Source organism: Mycteria americana, chromosome 12, assembly GCF_035582795.1.
Source record: "Mycteria americana isolate JAX WOST 10 ecotype Jacksonville Zoo and Gardens chromosome 12, USCA_MyAme_1.0, whole genome shotgun sequence".
NCBI lineage: Eukaryota > Metazoa > Chordata > Aves > Ciconiiformes > Ciconiidae > Mycteria > Mycteria americana.
Genome location: NC_134376.1, coordinates 4,006,513 through 4,024,259, shown reverse-complemented (window position 1 = coordinate 4,024,259; position 17,747 = coordinate 4,006,513). Strand labels below are relative to the sequence as shown.

Genomic DNA, 17,747 nt, shown 5'->3' with positions numbered 1-17,747 from the left:
GTGCACCAGCCCCGGATTGCTCCTCTCTGCTGGGGCCAAAGAGCTGATCCCGAAGGAGAGGTTGCAGGGAGTGCTCCTGGGAGCAGCTCACAGCCGTGAACTTGCTCCTCTCCCTGAACTCCTCTGCAAGTGCAGGAGCCAGATGGGAGCAGCAGGTTTAGGGACAAAACGCTGCTCCCCCGGGACACGGGGACAGCTCCGGCAGCCTGGTGTGTTATTCCCAGCCTTTGTCCCTGGCCGTGGCAGACACTCAAAGCGTTTCCCCCCCGCCCAGGTGCTGCTTGCCTTTGACCTGGCAGCGCCTGCCCGGCCGGGACGGCTCTTTGCTGTCTGCATTGGTGCCTCCAGTGCACCTTGCGTGCTGCAGCAAACCCCAGCTCAAGCCGTGTGCGCCTGTTGGGAGCTTTTCTCCTTGGAACTGCCTTTCTTGGCCAAAAAGCCTCCATTTTGTGCCATTCAGTGGGATGGCCAACAGTCAAAGGTTGGAAAACGCTCTCCGGCCACCACCCTGGCTTTTGGAAGGTCTGCAGAGTCCAAGCTTGTCTGGAAGCTGCTGGGAGCAATGCAAAGCAGAGCAGGTATGGGGTTTTCTGTAGGGGTGAGGCGTGGGGTGCAGGATGTGGCTGCTGCTTGGTTGTCCAACCCAACCCAACGTCTTCTGCTTGGGTTGGCCCTTGCACCTCCAGCTGCAGACCCCCGAGCACCCTGGGAGCCCGGCCGCGTGGCATTCCCAGCCCGGCAGGAAGCTCTGCAAAGCTCGTAAGAGCAGCGCTGAGGAGTAATGAGATTTCCAGGCTAATTTGGCTGGATTCGAGAACTTCCACTGAAGCATCTACGCCCTTGGGAGTTGCCTGAGCCTCAGGTGGATCTGGTGCTGCCGATCCCCGGGGTTGTCCTCACCTCGTTTGCAGTTGTTGAGCGCTGGTGCAGGATGCTGTATTGACAGTCCTTGGGGGTGAAGGTAGGAGCTTGGAGAAACCTCACCACGGTGGCAGCACCGTAGTGCATGGCTCCCACAGGAGATAGGCAGCGTGGGACGTAACCGGCGTCTGCTTTGCTGCAGCTGGACTGGAGCCCGTTATTTCCCCGCAGAAGGGAGAGCAGGCGAGCGCGGGGTGACCTGTGTACGTGTGGTGGGGTGGGAAGAGTGTTGACCACAGATAAATTGGGTAAACCACTGTAAAGCAAAATCTGCCAAGCAAATTTTCAGTTCAGCTGAGCCCAAAAGAAGCCAAACCGGGGAGAAACCGCAGCCGTGGCCCTGTGGTACAGCATTGGGTCGGCTGTTGAATGGAGTTGGCTTGAGTGGGTCTAACTCTATGTCTTCTGAGGCTGTTCAGCAGAGCTTTGCTCAGAGGCTTCTGCTGACTTTGTCCATTGTGAGGTGGTGCTTTCCTTTTATTTTTGTGTTTTAGTGAAAAAATGAATATTTCTAGTTCATATGGAACTGAAAGTTTTTTCTTTTCTTTTTCTTCTACTGAGACACCAGGAAACATCTTGCCATTTTATTTATTCTTTTATTGTGGGAAGCACTTGCCATTTTTCACCTTGCTTGGTGTGCAGTTCACTGTGCTTCCTGAGCCGGCGTAATGCAGGGCCTTAAATTATCTAGGGCTCAAGACGATGGCTGTTAGAGGTGGCTTCGCATGGCTGTGACGGTGCTGATGGCTTGGTCTGTTGCTGTGTGTTTGCTCTGATTCCTCTGCTCAGGTGCATTTGCAGGAGAGGTTGTGGGATGGCTGGAGACCAGGAGACCCGTCCCTCCTTCCCCTCTAGGCTGGAGGGAAGATGGATTCACTTAGGGAGGTACAGGGCTTTGATTGATTTAATTTGCTGCTTTCCTTGGATGTCTCTTACCTCGGCCATGCCCATCCTTGACGGTTCAGAGAAGACAGAATCAGCAGCTCCCTCCACAGCCCATTCTTTCCTCCCAGATTTCTGGTCTGGATCAGCCTGAGTCTCTCCACATGGTCAGATTTTGGGTACCACATGCAGTGGGGTGGCCTTGTGCATCTCAGCCAGTGCCCAGTTTCTGTGCACTCTGCAGCACACCTCCATGCTGCAAGGGTGGTGGCACCTCGGGTGGCCCTTGGCCGTGGTGGGAGTTGCCCCTCGGTTGGAGCAGCGCTGAACAGAAGGCCTTGGGCGTCATTCCAGCAGCACTTGGTGCTGTAAGTAACGTTGAAGCCTACATCAACTGCAGTTATTTTCCCACTTTGCAGGAAGACTGGCTCCAAAATCAAGCAGCGAGGGAGCTTTGCCCGGGGTTCATGTCCTAAGGGTTTTTCCCAAGGTGCAAAGCCCTTTTCACTTAAATGTCTATCACACCTTTTCGTAGCTGCCGTAAGGATCCTGAGCGAGGGCGTTGCCCCCTCACCAGTTTTTCTACCCAACTCTAGGCTTGAAAGCGAAAGGTCTTTGGAGGATCAGTGCAGCGGCCTCAGCCCGGGTGTGACTGGTTGCGGAGCCGGCCTGGGCCGTTGGGCAGAGCCTGCCGCGGTTTGGCCTTGGCTCTCCAGCACAGCCGATGCCCAGGCAGATGCTCGGGTTGTTTCCCTTACCCCCACGAAGCAGAAATCCAGGTCCAGCTGCAGTTGAACAGGGCTTGGGTGGTGGGCCAACATGGGTGGAGATCATCCTGCCTCGAGCCAAGCTTTCCACCTCCCGAGCTGTCTCCAAAATTGGCATCACTGTGTCTACAACCGTCTCTGTGTGCGGGTGACCTTACGAGTCCTGCTATGGGGACGTGGTTTCTGATGTTTTGGCGAAGCCCTTTGCTCCTGGGGAGGGACGTGCGAGCCGGCGTGCACGGCGGTGGTGGTGAGCGCCTGCACGTGTGTGCCTGGCAGCACGTGGTGCAGGGACCACCTGGGACTTCTCTCCTGCACCGAGGGGGTGGAGAATAAAGTTGACAAGGCCAATTTGGAACAGCGCAATTTAAAATTCAAATATCAAGATGCAAATGAAGCCCGCCTTTCCTTCCCACCCCCAAACGACTGCGTTTCCATCTCCAGGCGACTCGCCCGCCATGGTCCCTGCACCACGCTCTGGTCCCTCTCTGCGTGTACTGTCCCAGCGCGTGGTCTTGCCGGGCTTTTGCCATCGGGCTGATTACCATGACAACTTGCTTGAGCGCTGCAGATATTTTCTTCCCCTTTGGCTGGGTAGCTGTTGTGCCTGCACGTCAGGGAGCGGGGAAGATGCCACGCTGGCAGCTGCGAGCAGATGGGGTCGGATCCGTTATCATGTATTCCTCCCACCCCCCTCCTAGGAGGGGAGGAAGACATTTTGCATTTTAAATGCATTTAAATCCTGGAGAACAAGAGGGAAGAATAACTCTTGGGTTTGCAGGGCTGCGAGGTGCCCGTGCAGCATGGCAGGGCCGGCAAGTGCCCGTGCAATGCTAGGCTTTTGCTTTGGTCCCCAAAGAGCCAGGATATGGGTTGAGTGGCTGCTCCAAGCTCTTTGTGGAATGCTGGGCTTTCGCTTTGGTGCCCAAAGAGCCAGGATGGTGGCTCGGAGCGGCCCCTCGACCCCTATCCCAGTGGGACCTCACTCTTGTTCCCATCACGGTGCCGATGTTCTCTGCATCTTCTGTCCCTCTTCCCCTCCAGTAACGCTGGACGTGGAGCGTGCGTGTACACAGGTGCAAGCTCCTTCGAAGGGCTCCCTGGATTTGGGGATGCTGCCGAGGACCCAGAGGGTTGGACCCCAGCACCAAGGGAGGTTGCACCCACTTGGTGACCACCGCCGGGTTTGCTGACCCTCCCTGCCCGGTGCGGGCGGTTGTGTCAGGACAGGATACGTCCCTCCCTGTCGTGCAGGGACCCCTCGGAGGCTGTTCAGCAGGAAAGAGGTTAACAGGAAGGAGGCAGGCTAGGCGCTGGCTGCCAGCTCCCGACCCCGCTTTGGGGTGGGGAGCAGCTGGGAGCAGCAAGAGCGGTGCGAAAATCGCCATATAAGGCCAAGAGGAGCCAGCTCCAGCCTCCTGCGCAGCCCCGGCCGGGCTTGCTCCGCTCCAGCACACGCTCCCCGGATGGGCGCCCGTGGGGACGGGGCTGCGGATGGGATGCGTGGCCCCAAACTTGCTGCCTGGGCACCCCTGGGATGGGTGCTACCCATGCCTCGCTGAGGTGGCACTGGGTGGGAGAGGAGCCCGAGGGTGCTCGCGGCTAGCTCGCAGGCAGCTCGTGGCCAGCTCGCAGGCAGCTCGTGGCCAGCTCGCAGCCTCGCTCAGTGTTTAGACTCGCTGTCTGTGGACGTAAACACCGACTCCGCTTAAAAGCGGCCCCTGGCTGAACTCTCCTGCCCAGTTCCTGCGCTTCACCCCCTTCCCCAAACTGCTCCCAGGGAAGAAAATTCCTTCCCCCTGGCAAAAGTGGAGCTGCTGATGTTTTATCTCCTGGTAGAGGCTCAGGAGGGCTCTACGGGGGCCTGGCATGCAGGGACAGGCGTGCACGGGGCTTGCTAACCCATCCTCCAAGCCCACCTCCCCAAGCTGGTTCCTTGGGGTGGGTGACCTGGGGCTGTGGGGAGCTCCTCCGGCAAAACAAATTTCAGGAGCTGGCTGTCAGTGCCCGTGATGAACAAGGAGGGCCCAACGGTGGGGAAATGTGTGATGGGGCCAGGGGGAGTGTTACGGCATTTATCCAACCGGGAGGGTGTTTCTGCATTGCTGGCTGCATACCGGGGCAGGTGTCCCGTCCCCTCCTCGCACTGGCACAGGGCGGCTGCTGGTGGCACCGCGAGCCAGGTTTGCTGCCGGTGCAGAGCCACACCGGCACGTGCCAAGGCCACGTCTGCAGAGCACTGCTTGTGCCTCCAGCTGTGACAGGGGGTGATGGCTTCTGGCTGGCTGGAGAGTCCAGGCAGCAGTGAGATCTGGGGGCATCTTCCCCTGTTTCTTGCACAGGGGCACGAGGTGTGCACGCAGAGGTGCAGGGGGACACGTGTTGCTTGATACCTCCATTGCATTCCCTTGCCTACGGTAAAAACCTGCTTTTCTGTTGCCTTGTGCACGGCCTGAGTAAGCTGGAGGTTTCTCAGTGGCTTCGCTGAGCAGTAGCTGCTGATACGGGAAGGCTGCAGGTGGGAAAGGTGGGCTTAGGTGGCCAAGAAGAGATAACCTGCCTCCTGCCTGGATGGCACAGGGAGAGCAGAGAGCTGCTGTGGGGATGATGGGGATGGGGGAGCGTTCCTGCTTGCAGGGAGGTGTGGGATGGAGGAGCACAACCTTCTGCTCCCCTTTGATGGGTGACTGCTCCGGTCCATCCTTTTGCAGAGCCCGCAGAGGTCGTTTTCAAGAGCCTTTGTCTAATTTAATAAATCCAGGATGCTCAGCCTGTTAGATGATCTATAAGTGTAATAAAATCTGCCCACCGCAGAGCTCTGGGCGTGTTGTGACCGTATCGATAGCCTTGTGCCTAGTGGCAGGAAGCCTAAAACGCTCATTAAAGTCCTGCTGCTGTGCCAGCCCCGCTCGCCCGGTGCCTGGGCAGCTCGGGGCACACCGTGGCCACCCCGCCGGCACCGACGGGCCGAGCAGCCCAGCAGCAGCACCCAGCCGAGCCCGCCGGCGGAGCCAGCCGGGGTGCATGCACGGGGCGTCCCCAGCTGGGATTTAGGGAGGCCGTGCATAGCCTCGCACAGCTGAAAAGGGAGCTCCTCGTGACTTTTCAAGGAGTTGGTGCTTTCTTGCTGGTGGCCTCCATGTGGGAACGGTGGAGATGGTGCTGGTGCAGGCTCCCTGTGCCACGCTGGTGCCGGGAGCTGCCTGTCCAAGCTACGCTGCTGCCCTTGCCCAAGGCATGGTTGTCTCCATGTTTCTCTGATGTGCCCGTGGCGATGGGGCAGCGGAGTCTCGCTCCCTGCCACGCTGCAGCCCAGCCAAGATCCCGCTTGCATCCCGCCTCGAGCTCCACCATCAACCGAGCCTGGGCACCGGGGATGGGTGAAGCTTTTAGCAAACACGGCAGCTGCCTTTGCAGGGTATTCAAGAGCGCTGCGAACGAGCAGCGGGCTCGTCGGCAGCCACCCTCATGAATATTTTAACTCGGAGAATTAACATTTGTCAAGAAGCATTTATGGAGGCAGCGTGGATGTCTCTTCCCCAGGCGCCGCAGACTCGCTGCTGCTCTGGGGCAGTGCTGGGAGCCAGGGCAGAGCCAGGGCAGAGCCAGTCGGAGCCCAGGCCCTTCCCGTATAGCATCGCGGCGGAGCGGGACGGCAGAGCCGCGATCTCCCCCCCGGGACGGCCGGTTCCCGGTGCCAAGGCAACCAGCCCGCCATGCAAGATAGACAAATGGTTGTGTTTTTTTTTTTTTTTTTCTTCCCCTCCTGGTTCTTGGCAGAAAGTAAAATGTCCCTTTTGTTTCGTTTCCTCCTCCCCCTGCCCCATCGCCTTTCTTTAAAGGTTGTGTTCCAGATTTCATCAACCCACGTTGTGTAATAGCCCTGGAGAACGGCGTGGACACTGGCTGTGTCCCACCAAGGCCATGGCAGAGCCACTCCTTGGGAGCTTGACCGTGGGGTTACCTGCTCAGAAAACATCTTGTGTACAGTTGCTAAGTGAAGCTCCGTTACATTTTGGATCGAGCTCCTACGACGCACACGTGTTAGAAATGATGGGGAAGGTACTTGGAGAAAATTCGGAAATTTTTGAATCTAAATCATCCTGCATTTCTACCTCAGCCCTGCAAAACCGTATGGAAATGAGGGACTCTTGCAGATAAACCCTGTTGACTTACAGCGTCAGCCCCTGCGCCTGGGAGTTCATTGCCCGCAGACTATCCAGTACTGAGCATCCTTCTGCCACAGTACCTGGGTCTCCCCAGTAATGTCCTGCTTGGGATTTCTTCCTTCGGGCTTGTAAGAGGTCCCCATTCTTTCTTTCCCTCCTTTCCACTCTCCAAGGCGGGTGATGGTGCAGTTGCTGGGCTCTGCATCCTAAGAGCATCCATCCGAAGGTCCCCGCATCTTGTCCAGAGGCTGATGGGGTTGTGGATGTGGAGAGCGCGGCGTGACTCGTGTCTTGGGCAGCCGGGAAGGGAGAGGAGGAGGAGGAGGAGAGCGTACTATAGGCTTTGTGTAGTATGGAGGGGGATGCTGCGAGCACGTGTGTGTGTAAATATGGATCTGTCATACCAGAGGGAAACAGCAACGCGATTGTTTCTTGGCTCCGGTTCCTCTGCTGATACTGGCAGCATGGAGAGCTGTAGCTGCTCATACGGTGCGGGTGCTGCCTTCCCCGTGCCGGCACGTGGCAAGTGGTGGGGGGCTGCTCCTCTTGCCGGGCCGGAGCCGGCTGGTGGCACCGAGGAGAGTTGCCGCTCATGATGGTGCCCGTAATGGTGTCCTCTGCTGGTGCACCCTGCTGTGCTGCTTCTCCTCCCCCCCGGTTAAAAGACATACCCAGGCACCAGATCCAGTCACGGGGTAGCTGTGTGCTCCATCCCATTGACAGCAGCATGGGAAATGGCAAAGGCAGGGCCGGTGCCTGGGGACGCGGCTGTCCCCGAGGCAGGGACCAGCAGAAGCCAGCAGCTGGAGCCCGAGCTGAGCCTGAGCGTCCACTCCTGCCTCACCCGGCTGCGAAGCCTCCCCGTGGCCCCGGGGTCCGATGCTGGGTTTGACCTTGTATCAAAGCATCTGCTCTTCAAAGGGCTGGTTGAAGTCCCAGCCTTGTTATTGTTTTGGCGTGTCTGCCGTATAACACCTCCCTGCTTTTGCATTTATTTATTCCCTTTTAACTGCTGGAGCCACGCAGTCCTCACCTGGCCTGGGACCAGCCTGGGGACCGGCTCTGCTCGTCCTTCCCCGGGGATCCCCAGCCCTGAGAAACCCCTCAGCGCAGAATCGGGTGCTCAGAGTCGGGGAAGGGGTCCACGTGTCCTTGTCCCCTGCTGCAGACCCTCTCCCATCTCCCCTGCTCCCACACCGCCGCCCCGCAGCTTTGGCACGCGAGGGCTGTCCCTATTCTCCTGCTTCCTCGGGGAGAGCAGCCACGCGCCATCGCCAGCTCCTCCGCTGGGGATGCCCGGCCGGTTTCGAGGTGCTCCCGGGGTGCAGTGCCGCCCGAGCCCCCTCCTTTTCCTCGGTGGAGTTTGCGCGTGTGCGCGCGCGTTTCCCTCTGGCACCATTTGCGTTTCACTTTGCTTCAAAGTGCCTGTGCTGCCTCCAAGGAAGGAAATAAATGGTGTTAAGGAATTCACATCCCGAGCGAGCAAGGTTGCTGGTCCGTCAGGTTTCATCTGCTGCCGAGACACGTCGGGGTGCAGGGGGGCTGCCGTGGGGTGGAGGGTTCGTCCCTGGTGCCCGTCCTGTCCCTGGCCGCAGGTGCAAGGGGGACAGTCCCAGCTTTGCTCGCAGCCCCGCTCCTGACGTCCCGGCTCGGAGGCGCGGTGGTGGATGGGGACCCACGCGTCGGGCTGCGCGAGATGCCAACGTTCACCCTCGAAAGGAGGGGTGTGCGGCAAAACCACTTCACAGGGCCGGCCTGGCGGTGTGGGGGACCCAAACCGGCTCCTCTGCTCCGGGCGCGCTTGGGTCGGGGCTGGGTGTGAGCAGCGGGGGAAGCCGCCCTGAACGCTGCCGTGGGGTTAAAGAGGGAGGAGAGCAGGCGGGTTTCGCAGGGAGCCGTCTCCTCTCCTCCTGTGCCAGCTCCCTGCCACATCCCTGCGGGACCTCCCAGGGAGTCGAGGGGTGCCTCTGGCAAGAGGGTCCAGGGTCCCCGTGAGGGACTGGGGCTCCCTCCTGGAGCTGCCCTCATCCCCTTTTTCCCCTGTCCTGGTTGCGTTCCCTGGTGCAAAAATTCTCTGGGTGGGGAAGGGGGTCGGACCCAGACCTTACAGTCCTGGAGGCCTTGGCTGTGCCGAAGGCCAAGAGACAAAAACGTTTCTAAGACTCCACTTGGATCAGGAGAAAGTTTTTCCGTCGGGTTTTTATAGCTCCCGGAAAGCAGGGTTTTATTTTTGTTGTCTAAGACAAAAAATCCTCTTAGGAGCCGACTACCCGCGGCGGTGCAGGGCAGGCTGCTGTGCATGCGCCGTGCCGGGGGTCTGGGCTCGGCTTTGCTTTCCCTCTCTTCCTCTGGCCCGTGGGGTCTGTGGATGCTGATGCTGGTTTCCACAAAGGAAAAGAGGAGGTTTTGGTGTCCCTGATGTACGACCAGTCCTGTTCGTGTGCCCGTGCTGGGCACCGATGCTGCAGCACCTGTGATGGCTCCATGCCACCCCGGGCTGTTGTAGGATGCTCCCACCCGGGGACACAGCTTCAGGGAAAGCCCTTCTCCTGGGAAAGGGGGCTATTTCCCACAGCCCACAGATGGGTAAACCAGGGGCCTGGGGGCCTGATCTGAATTTCCTGGGGTCGTAGGCTAGGGCCATCAAGTTCTCTGCGACCGCCCCTTCTTTGCATGGCGCAGGCTGCTTTTGGAGGGGTTTTACTGGCAGGGGAGCTGGTTTCCATAGTAAAAACCTTAACAGCATCTGCCAAAAATCCATCTCTCTGTTGGCCCGGCCATCTGGAGGGTGCAAGGAGGCTTTGGCGGGGTGAGGAGGTGGCCACGGGCTGCTTTGGGTGCTGCTTCGGTGCCGTTGGCAGCTTGGAGGGGTCCCTCTGCCCAGTCATTTATGCCCCAGGTGCAGGTTTGTGCTGGGATGCGGGGGGGACCCCAGTGTCACCGAGCCTGCTGGGGCACAGGCAGGCTGGGAATGGGGGACAACACGGCATCGCTGCTCAGGGAGGGAGGGCTGCGGGTGCCATGCGCTCAGGAGCGGGTGGCTGCGCTGTAATCGGATGAGCCAGCGCCGCTCCAGATGGACCTGTCAGCTCTCGTCAGTGCTGACCCCCCTCTGGGTCCCTTCCGTGTCCCCTCGGGCCAGGGGTCCACCGCCTGTCCCACTCCGCTGTGTCTGCTTGGAGCAAGGAGGCCGGGAGGTGACACTGTGTTTGCGAAGCCCATCAGACAAACAAGGTCCCTTCCATGCTGCGGTCCTTCCCTGGCAAGCTCCGCATTTTCTTAACTTTAATGGGAAAAACCGGGCATGTGTGTCTGTCTGTCTATAGTGCCTGAGCCGTCCTGCGTTGAGGACAGTGGGGCCTTGCTGCTTTGCCACCCCCTGTCCCCAGGTGCCACCCCACCACCCCAGGTGGTTTGCAGCTGCAAACCCAAAGCCGGCCACTCGGTGCCTTGCCTTGGTGTCCCCGTGCTGCAGCGGGGCAGCCATCCTTCCCTGGGTGTTCGGCATAGGAGAAGCGTCTCGCTGGCAGCAGTGGACTCGGCTGGGTTGGACTGGGCTGGCAGGAGTCGTGCCTGCTGGTCTGTGTCCCCAGATGTGCGGCACAGGACTTTGCTGTGTGCCAGCACGGTGCACAGATGAGTCTGGGTACTCGTGGGCAAACCATCTTGGTGTGTAAGATCCTGGTATCCACAAGGAGAGGTTTTAGGGCTCAACTCTGCACTCATCTGCTTTTCTCTCCTTAAGCATTATTCCTTTCTCCTTCCCCTCGCAGCCGACAACCCTCCCACAGGGCACCATCAACATGAACCAGTGCACGGATGTGGTGGATGGGGAGAGCCGGACAGGGCAGAAATTCTCCTTGTGCATCCTGACGCCGGAGAAGGAGCACTTCATCCGGGCCGAGAACAAGGAGATCATCAGCGGGTGAGTGCAGGTCCAGGGCCGAGCCGGTGCGGGACTCTTCCCTTAGCCGGGAGGAAGAGGAGGGCGGGTAGACCTTGCCCAAGGCTGGGTGCTGTGGCAGTGTGTACCCAGGCTGATCCCCGAGTGACAATCACAGCCCGCTGCCCGGACAGTCCTGGGGGCCAGGTGTAGCTGCTACCTCGCGGTCACCTCCGGTATTCTCTGCCTTTTTGGCAAGGACAGGGTTTCTTTCCCCTTCCCCGCTGCCCTGCCTGGTGGACCCCTGCCATTGCCTGGTGCTCTGCAGCAGAGCCGGGGCCTGAGCACCCCGCGAGCCACCAGATTTATGGTGTGAGCATGAGCACTGACTTCGGTGGAGACCTGTGCGGCAGCGGATGATTTGAGTCCTTCCTCCGTGCCTAGCGTGCGTGCTCGGCCGTGCCGGGATGGAGCCTGAGGCTTCCCAACATGTCGGACCTCTCAGAGCCAGTGCTCAAGGAGGCTCAGCCTCTGCTGGGAGCCTTGGCCAGGCTCTGGAGCTGAGATGCTCTTGAGTCACTCATTACTTATGAAGGCCACCGTTTTCAGGTCAGTGTTGTTGTCTGCCATTGGGCAATATCCTGCTCCCTGCTGCAGAACGACACTCCCAGCGGTGTTTACCCGTGGGAGTGAGCTGAGCTCCACGGGAGCGTTTGTGGGCTGCTCAGAGGGTGCACCTGATGCCGAGGTGCTTCTGGGCTGGCCGCGGCAGCTTCAGCCCCAGGAGAAAGCAGCTATATACTGGCTGGGGGAAGAAGCTTGGCTGCAGGGTGAACAGCAGGACGGGGTTGGAGCCGATGGGTGCCGGGGTGACCCCACGGTGCTTTTAGGACAGCATCCCACCGGGCACCCAGCCCACTGGCGCAGGTCCTGTCCCCACACCAGCGGCAGGTCCCGTAGTCCCGGGGCTGGCGTGTCCGACCCCAAGTGCTGTACGCCCTCTGGTCCTCATCCGTCCCTGGGCAGATGTGGCCTCCTGGGGCTGCCTGCTCTGCATTTACCCCGTCCCCATTCAGACTCGCCCCGCTCGCTCCCCGCGGGCAGGCTGGCAGAGGGGGTGGTTGCAGCCACCCCCCAGTCCCAGTGCAGCATCTGACCTCCGAGGACGATTAAAATATCATCGCTCATAGGAGTGCCTGCCGCTGGGATACAGTTGCTCAGAAATGCTGAAGATTAGGCCACTAAAATGAGCAAATCATGGTAGATTTCCTGACTCCAAGTGTTGGATGGTGACCGAGAAACATCCTCGTCCATCGCTGACGTGCCAGCTTGGGTTGAAGCCGGCACTGGTGAGGGTGCAGAGCCGTGGGAGAGCTGAGCCGCTGGCACACAGGGACGGACTGCGACGGTGCTGCTGCTCACCTGGCAGCGTTTCCCACGTGGGATGTCTGGAGCTTGGTGCCTCCCTCCCAGAATTTGTTGACATTTGAAACTAGAGCAGAAAGTTGAAGGAACGAAGCGCTCGCTCTTTCCCATTCTTCCCGAGGCACGGCGTCTCCTGTTTGCCCGAGCCCTGGCAGCAGCAGAGTCAGTGCTTTCTGTTGAGATGATTTCTCTTTCGAAGCATTTTCTTTGGTTGTGGCTCCCCCCATTTTGGTAAATACTGGTTGAAATAGGCATTTTTCTACCAAGAGCTTGGGATTTTGATCAGTTATATGTTTTCGTTCCCTGCTCTACTGAGACACGTCAGCATGGGTGATTCCCTCTCCGTGCACCACCTCGGGCCAGCAGACCTGGCAACATGGCCACCCCCCCGGCCCCGTTTGCGGCAGTGGGGTCGCAGTGGCTGCAGAGCCGGGGTTTAGAGGCACGGTGGAATCGTGGCACGGGGGAGCCGGCTCCTGTCCTCCAGCCCAGGCAGGAGCAATGGCTATGCCCCGAAACATGGCCAACCCCCATGCCCTGCTCTCTTCTCCTTCTCCCCGCACGCTGGTTCACAGCTCAGCCTTTTGTTGCCGGTCCTGCCTGCCACGCGGGAGGGAGAGGCATTGCAGAGCAAGGTGGGGCTGATTTATTGTTCATTGGCCTGGCGCTGGATTTTGAAGCAGTGCATTTGCTCCTAAATGCAAGCATTAATCATCCCGAAACAGTTCCACTCTGGGTCAGAGCCAGGCGGGTTTCATTTGCAATTGCAGCACGACAGGAAGATTTCCCCAGCCGGGGAAGAATTTGTTTTACGTTCGTTGCATGCTTCTGGCATTTATTGCTTAACCAAAACCCACTTGATGTGGTCATCTCAAAACGCTTTACAGCAGCAGCGTGCGAAGTGGGGGCAACAGGAGAGGGAAGCAGGGACATCTGAAGCAGGAACGATTCCCAGCGGTCCACGGATCCCTGTGGAGTTCACAGAGATGCAGGGGCAGGTCATCAGGCTGCGGTGGGAGGGCACAGGAGGGTCCCCCAAACAAGCAACTTGTGCAGGGGATGGGCTTCTCAATGCCAAGTTCACGCTGGTCTTTCTTGGACAAAAGCGCTTTGTGTGCAGTGTGTGGGCGTTTGCATCGCTGAAGGGGGAAGGTCCTGCCGGAGGCTCTGTCCCTCTCGGCTGTCTTTCAGGATCCTTGAATCCCTGTCCCATGTCAGCCTCGGCCATGGCCTCGCTCTTGCAGTGAGTGGGGTTTGAGCCAAAGCACCCTGGGGTCATCTCTCCTCCCCTCCTGTCCTGCCTCATTTTTCCCTCAGGAGCTGGTTGGGATGCTTTCTGGGTACTATTTACCACGTTGACCTTGACCAGGTTGGAGAAGCTGAGCTCCTCTGTGTGCCCAGCTCCAGCTCGGGGTTGTGCTTATGGCCAATTACAAACCCTGGAAGGCTGGGGTTAGGAGTGAAATGTGGATGCTCCATCTCCGGAGCTTGCAGGCAGCCTGCCCTGGAGGCCGTGTGGGTCAGAGCCACCCGTGGGGGGGGGACAGCTTTGGGGTCCGCAGCCTGTGGGAAGCTGCTGTACACCCCACGGTGGAGTGCAAGCATCGCTCCCGTCCCTGCGCGCTGCGCTTCGGCACAGACCTCACCTTTTGTTTTCTCTGCCTGCAGGTGGCTGGAGATGCTGATAGTCTATCCGCGGACAAACAAACAGAATCAGAAGAAGAAGAGGAAGGTAGAGCCCCCCACTCCCCAGGTAATCCCAGAGGGACACACACTGTCACCCGGTCCCTTGCCTCCCTCTCGGCGTCACAGCGTTGCTCTGCTCCGAGGGAAGATCCCCCCAAACCAGCTGGACCAGTGGGCTGCCAGCCGCTGATGCTGCCTGCGCGGAGGGCGAGAGCCGGGGCTAGCCAGGGCAGCAGGACGGCATGAATTAATGCCTGGTCATCACTTCCCAGGGTCACACGCTGCTACTTCTGCTTTCCTGGCTGCTTTGGGGCCACATTCCCCCCCCCCCCCCCGCCCCAGGCGCTGCCTGGTGGCACCAGCCCTGCACACGCTGTCCCGGGAGCGGCTGCAAAGCCGCGTGGTCCCCGCGGGGGACCGGGGAGAGGTGCTGGCCGTTCATGGGCCATTTCGGCAGAAACAGGATGAAATTCCATCGGGCTCCGGTTACCCCCTTTGAGATGACCCCAGAGATAATGGGAATGAAAGGAAAATACTAAAGGCCAGGGCCAGGCTGGGAGCTCCGGGGGCCGGAGCCAGGCTCTCCAGGGACCCGGCGGTGGCTTCGTGCTCACTTTGACTATAAATGGTAAAAAGCGGGGCCGGCCGTGACTCACTCGTTCCTGCCGGGCTCCCACATGGCCAGAGTGGGGGAGAATCCCACAGATGGGGAACGTGACCCTGAGGCCACCCTCGTCCCTCGCCGGGGCTGAGAACAGCCGCGTCCCTGAGGCTGCCTGACCTCCGGGCGCGCGTCCCGCCGCCACGGGGGACCGGCTGGGAGGGCTCCTCCGGCCGAGTCAGGCTGTGCCACTGGGGGACTGAAAACAGCATCGGGGCTCCCCTGAGCCCCAGTTTTCAGGTCCCCTTCAATGAAGTCCCCAGGATGGTCCTGGTGCAAACTGGGCCATGGGTGGGTTTTGTAAGGCATGTATTTGAATCAAGTTTCCACTGCTCCGCTGGATAAAGAGGTTCTGGGCAATGGGAAAAAAACTGGGGGGAAGATGATCTTTTTTTGCACAAAAAAAAAGTCTGAGCCACCCCCTGCCAAGGGCTGGGGTCATCACAGTGCTGGCTCCAGTGATGGTGCAGGAAGATGCCTCCTCCCTCCATGGCCAAGAGCTGACATGTTACGAGTTGCACGTCCTCAAGCCCCAGGGAGGGAGCTGCCACATTCGGGGCACCCCAGTGAGCTGATACAGCACGGCACGGATGCTCACCCCATCCCTGGCACAACACTAAACCCAGGCTGGGTTCAGGAGGGGGACGGGGCGGAGAGGAGAAGGGGCGCAGAGCCAGAAAAACATCATTCTGGGTTACATTTCATCACCATGGCAACTTCTTGGAAACCGTACAGGATCCGAGCTCCTGAGCACCAAATAAGGGAAGCGGCTGTGGGAAGGATGCTGGCTCCCCGCGGGCGGACAGGCTCCCCAGGTGCTTGGGGATGGGGTGAGCACGGAGCCTGGTTGCACTTTTCCCCACCTTGGCTTGGGGTGGACCACCCCACTCCCTCCCGTGGGAGCTAAAGCTGTCCCGCTTGCTACTCTCCTTCCACCCTCTCCATCCCATCGCTCCCAGCCCCGTAGCACCAGAAAAAACCTCAAATTCACTTTTGCAAAACCAGCCTCCAGTTGGACCTGCTGCCGGATGGATGCTGTGCTGTGTCGGGCACTCACGAGCAACCTGCAAAGGCAAAAGAAGCATCTTTGCTCTGTCTGCCAAATCGTGCCAATGCAGGCGGCTGGTCTGGGGAAGGAGAGAGGATGCTGGGGAGGAAATCAGCACCAAATCCCCGTCTGTGAAATGGCTTCTCCTGAAGTTGGCTGCTGTTCAGCTCACTCCCTGTGTGCCAGCAGAGAAAGCCTGATAATTTTCTAAAGACAGCCGCCCGCTAATCCGGCAGCGGATCATGTCTGAGAGCTGCTGAGGGAGGGATGGACACCTTTGTGATTTAAAAAAAAAATTAAAACAATGGATATTTCTGCTTTTTCTCACTCCCATGTAGTTTTTCCTTGTCTGTGCTACAGCAGAGCTTGGCTGCAGCCAGGTGCTCCTGGGGCATCGGGGCCATTTTCAGCTTCCCCCATCACTTTGCATCTTCCCCCTGCAAAATCACCGGGGTGGGAGCAACGCAGGCGAAGCTGGGAATATCTCTCCAGCTGCAGATTTTTGGACAGGAGTTGTTAGGTGCAATCCTAGAGGTGTTTTCACCTTTGCTTTGCAAGCAGGTTGTGGTCTTAGGGGAAGAAGGGCAGGTTTCTCTTGCAGCTTTTGCCGTGCTCCAGCAGAGCGGTGCAGGCAGCGGGAGAGGCTGGACTTGCTGCCTTTGCCTGCCTGCTGTCCCTGGGAAATCGAGACAGGATTTGAGGCTGAAATCTGGGATTTGAGGCACTTCCCTCTGTTGCAGGACAGGTTTGCACAGGGGTGCGGCAGGCTCGGGTAAGCAGAGCGTGCCCAGACATACTTAATGCAACTGGAGACTGGGTTTGCCGATTCTGGTGCACGCTCCTTTTTGGAGCTGTTCATACTGCTGAGCGGCAAAGAGTTAACTTTTCTGCTTGCTTATAGACCGCTTTTTGGCCCTCATATCTCTGTCTCATTAAATACGTATCTACAAATAATTTTAAGGGGGTGTGTGTGTGAGGAATACATAAAAATACATATCCTGAGCTGGCAATTAGCTTTGGGCTTTCGGATCAATGAATGAGAGAGTGGTTGAGATTGGAAGGGCCGTTGGAGATCATCTGGTCCGACCCCCTGCTCGAGCAGCATCCCCTTGAGCAGGATGCCCCTGAACTCCGGATCGTTTACCTCCAACGCTGCATTCCTTTAGAGTGAAATTTCCAAGGGGATTTTTTTTTAAAATTGAGGTCATTTGCTGCTTGTTGTGGCTGTGCTCGGAGCCAGGGCCCGCTCCCTGGGAGATCCCCCGGCGGCTCCGGCACAGCCCTGCGAACGCCCATTTGGAGGTGCAGGGCTAAAACCCCCCGGCGGCTCTGCTGACGTGGGAGGGGGGACGGAGGCGATGCTCTTTGCAGCCCGTGTTCCCAGGGCTCAGGCACTTCTGGATTCCCCCTGCTCCATGGAAAGGGAACAAGCAGCCGGGAAACTTCCCACAATCCGGAGACTTTGGAGGGGGGTTAATTGTCATTGATTTATTGGTAGCTTTAAGGAAAATATAATCTGCTAATGCAGAAGCTTAATACGACAACAGCAAAACATCTGCTAGCGAACAAAGCCAAACCCTAAACAAGTTGTGAAAGCTGCTGCCTCTTCTGGGGCGTACGCCGAACCTGGGCTGCCCGGGCTGCGGCCACCAAAATGGCATCATCATCTGATGGACTTCCAGAGCCCCTCGTTAGCTAGAGAAGCATTTAAGATGATGGATATTGTTTTAAAATAGCATAAAGCTCAATGCGATGTTGTATTTCCTTTTGAAAAGAAGCGGCCTGTTAGGTAACCAAAGCACCCGGGAGGAGTACAGCGCCTGTAGCATTGGGTTTTATTCTTTTTATCAGTGGCCTGTAGCAAACCAGCTGTGACAAACAAACAGCTCAGCTGCTGGTGGCAGGGAATTAATTTTCTCTTCCATCCGGTGTCCTTTAGCTTGATTTCTTTTTTTTTTATTATTATTTTTTGACGTTAGTTATAACACTGAGAAAATTCAATCCTGCCAAATGGGACCTGGGAGAGAAGCCTGGTGTTGGTTGGGGTATTTGTGAAAGGCAGCGGCTGCCCACGAGCCAACCCGCAGAGGGACCGGGGATGCGCAGAAGGACCGGGGACGTGCAGAGGGAAACAGGGGATGCTGTGTTCATTTGCATCAATTACAGAGGGTGCACTGTCACCCCAAACTGGGTTTTGGCAGAGGTGAGGGGAGCATTTCCAGGTTCCCCGTGAGTCAGGACCCAACAGACCTGTTTCTCTGCGGGTCTGCAGTGTTGCACATGAATTCGGGTGCAAGCTCCACAC

General features: G+C 58.4%; 1 protein-coding gene across 2 annotated transcripts in view; it reads left to right on the top strand.

Moving 5' to 3' along the window:
• MPRIP (myosin phosphatase Rho interacting protein) overlaps positions 1 to 17,747 on the top strand; it is an 86,637-nt gene that overhangs the window by 25,868 nt on the left and 43,022 nt on the right. For both annotated transcript variants that reach the window (XM_075515112.1, XM_075515111.1), the window contains exons 4-5: positions 10,513 to 10,664; positions 13,716 to 13,800. In XM_075515112.1, coding sequence (XP_075371227.1) covers positions 10,513 to 10,664; positions 13,716 to 13,800 — 237 coding nt within the window. The remainder of the gene's footprint in view (positions 1 to 10,512; positions 10,665 to 13,715; positions 13,801 to 17,747) is intronic.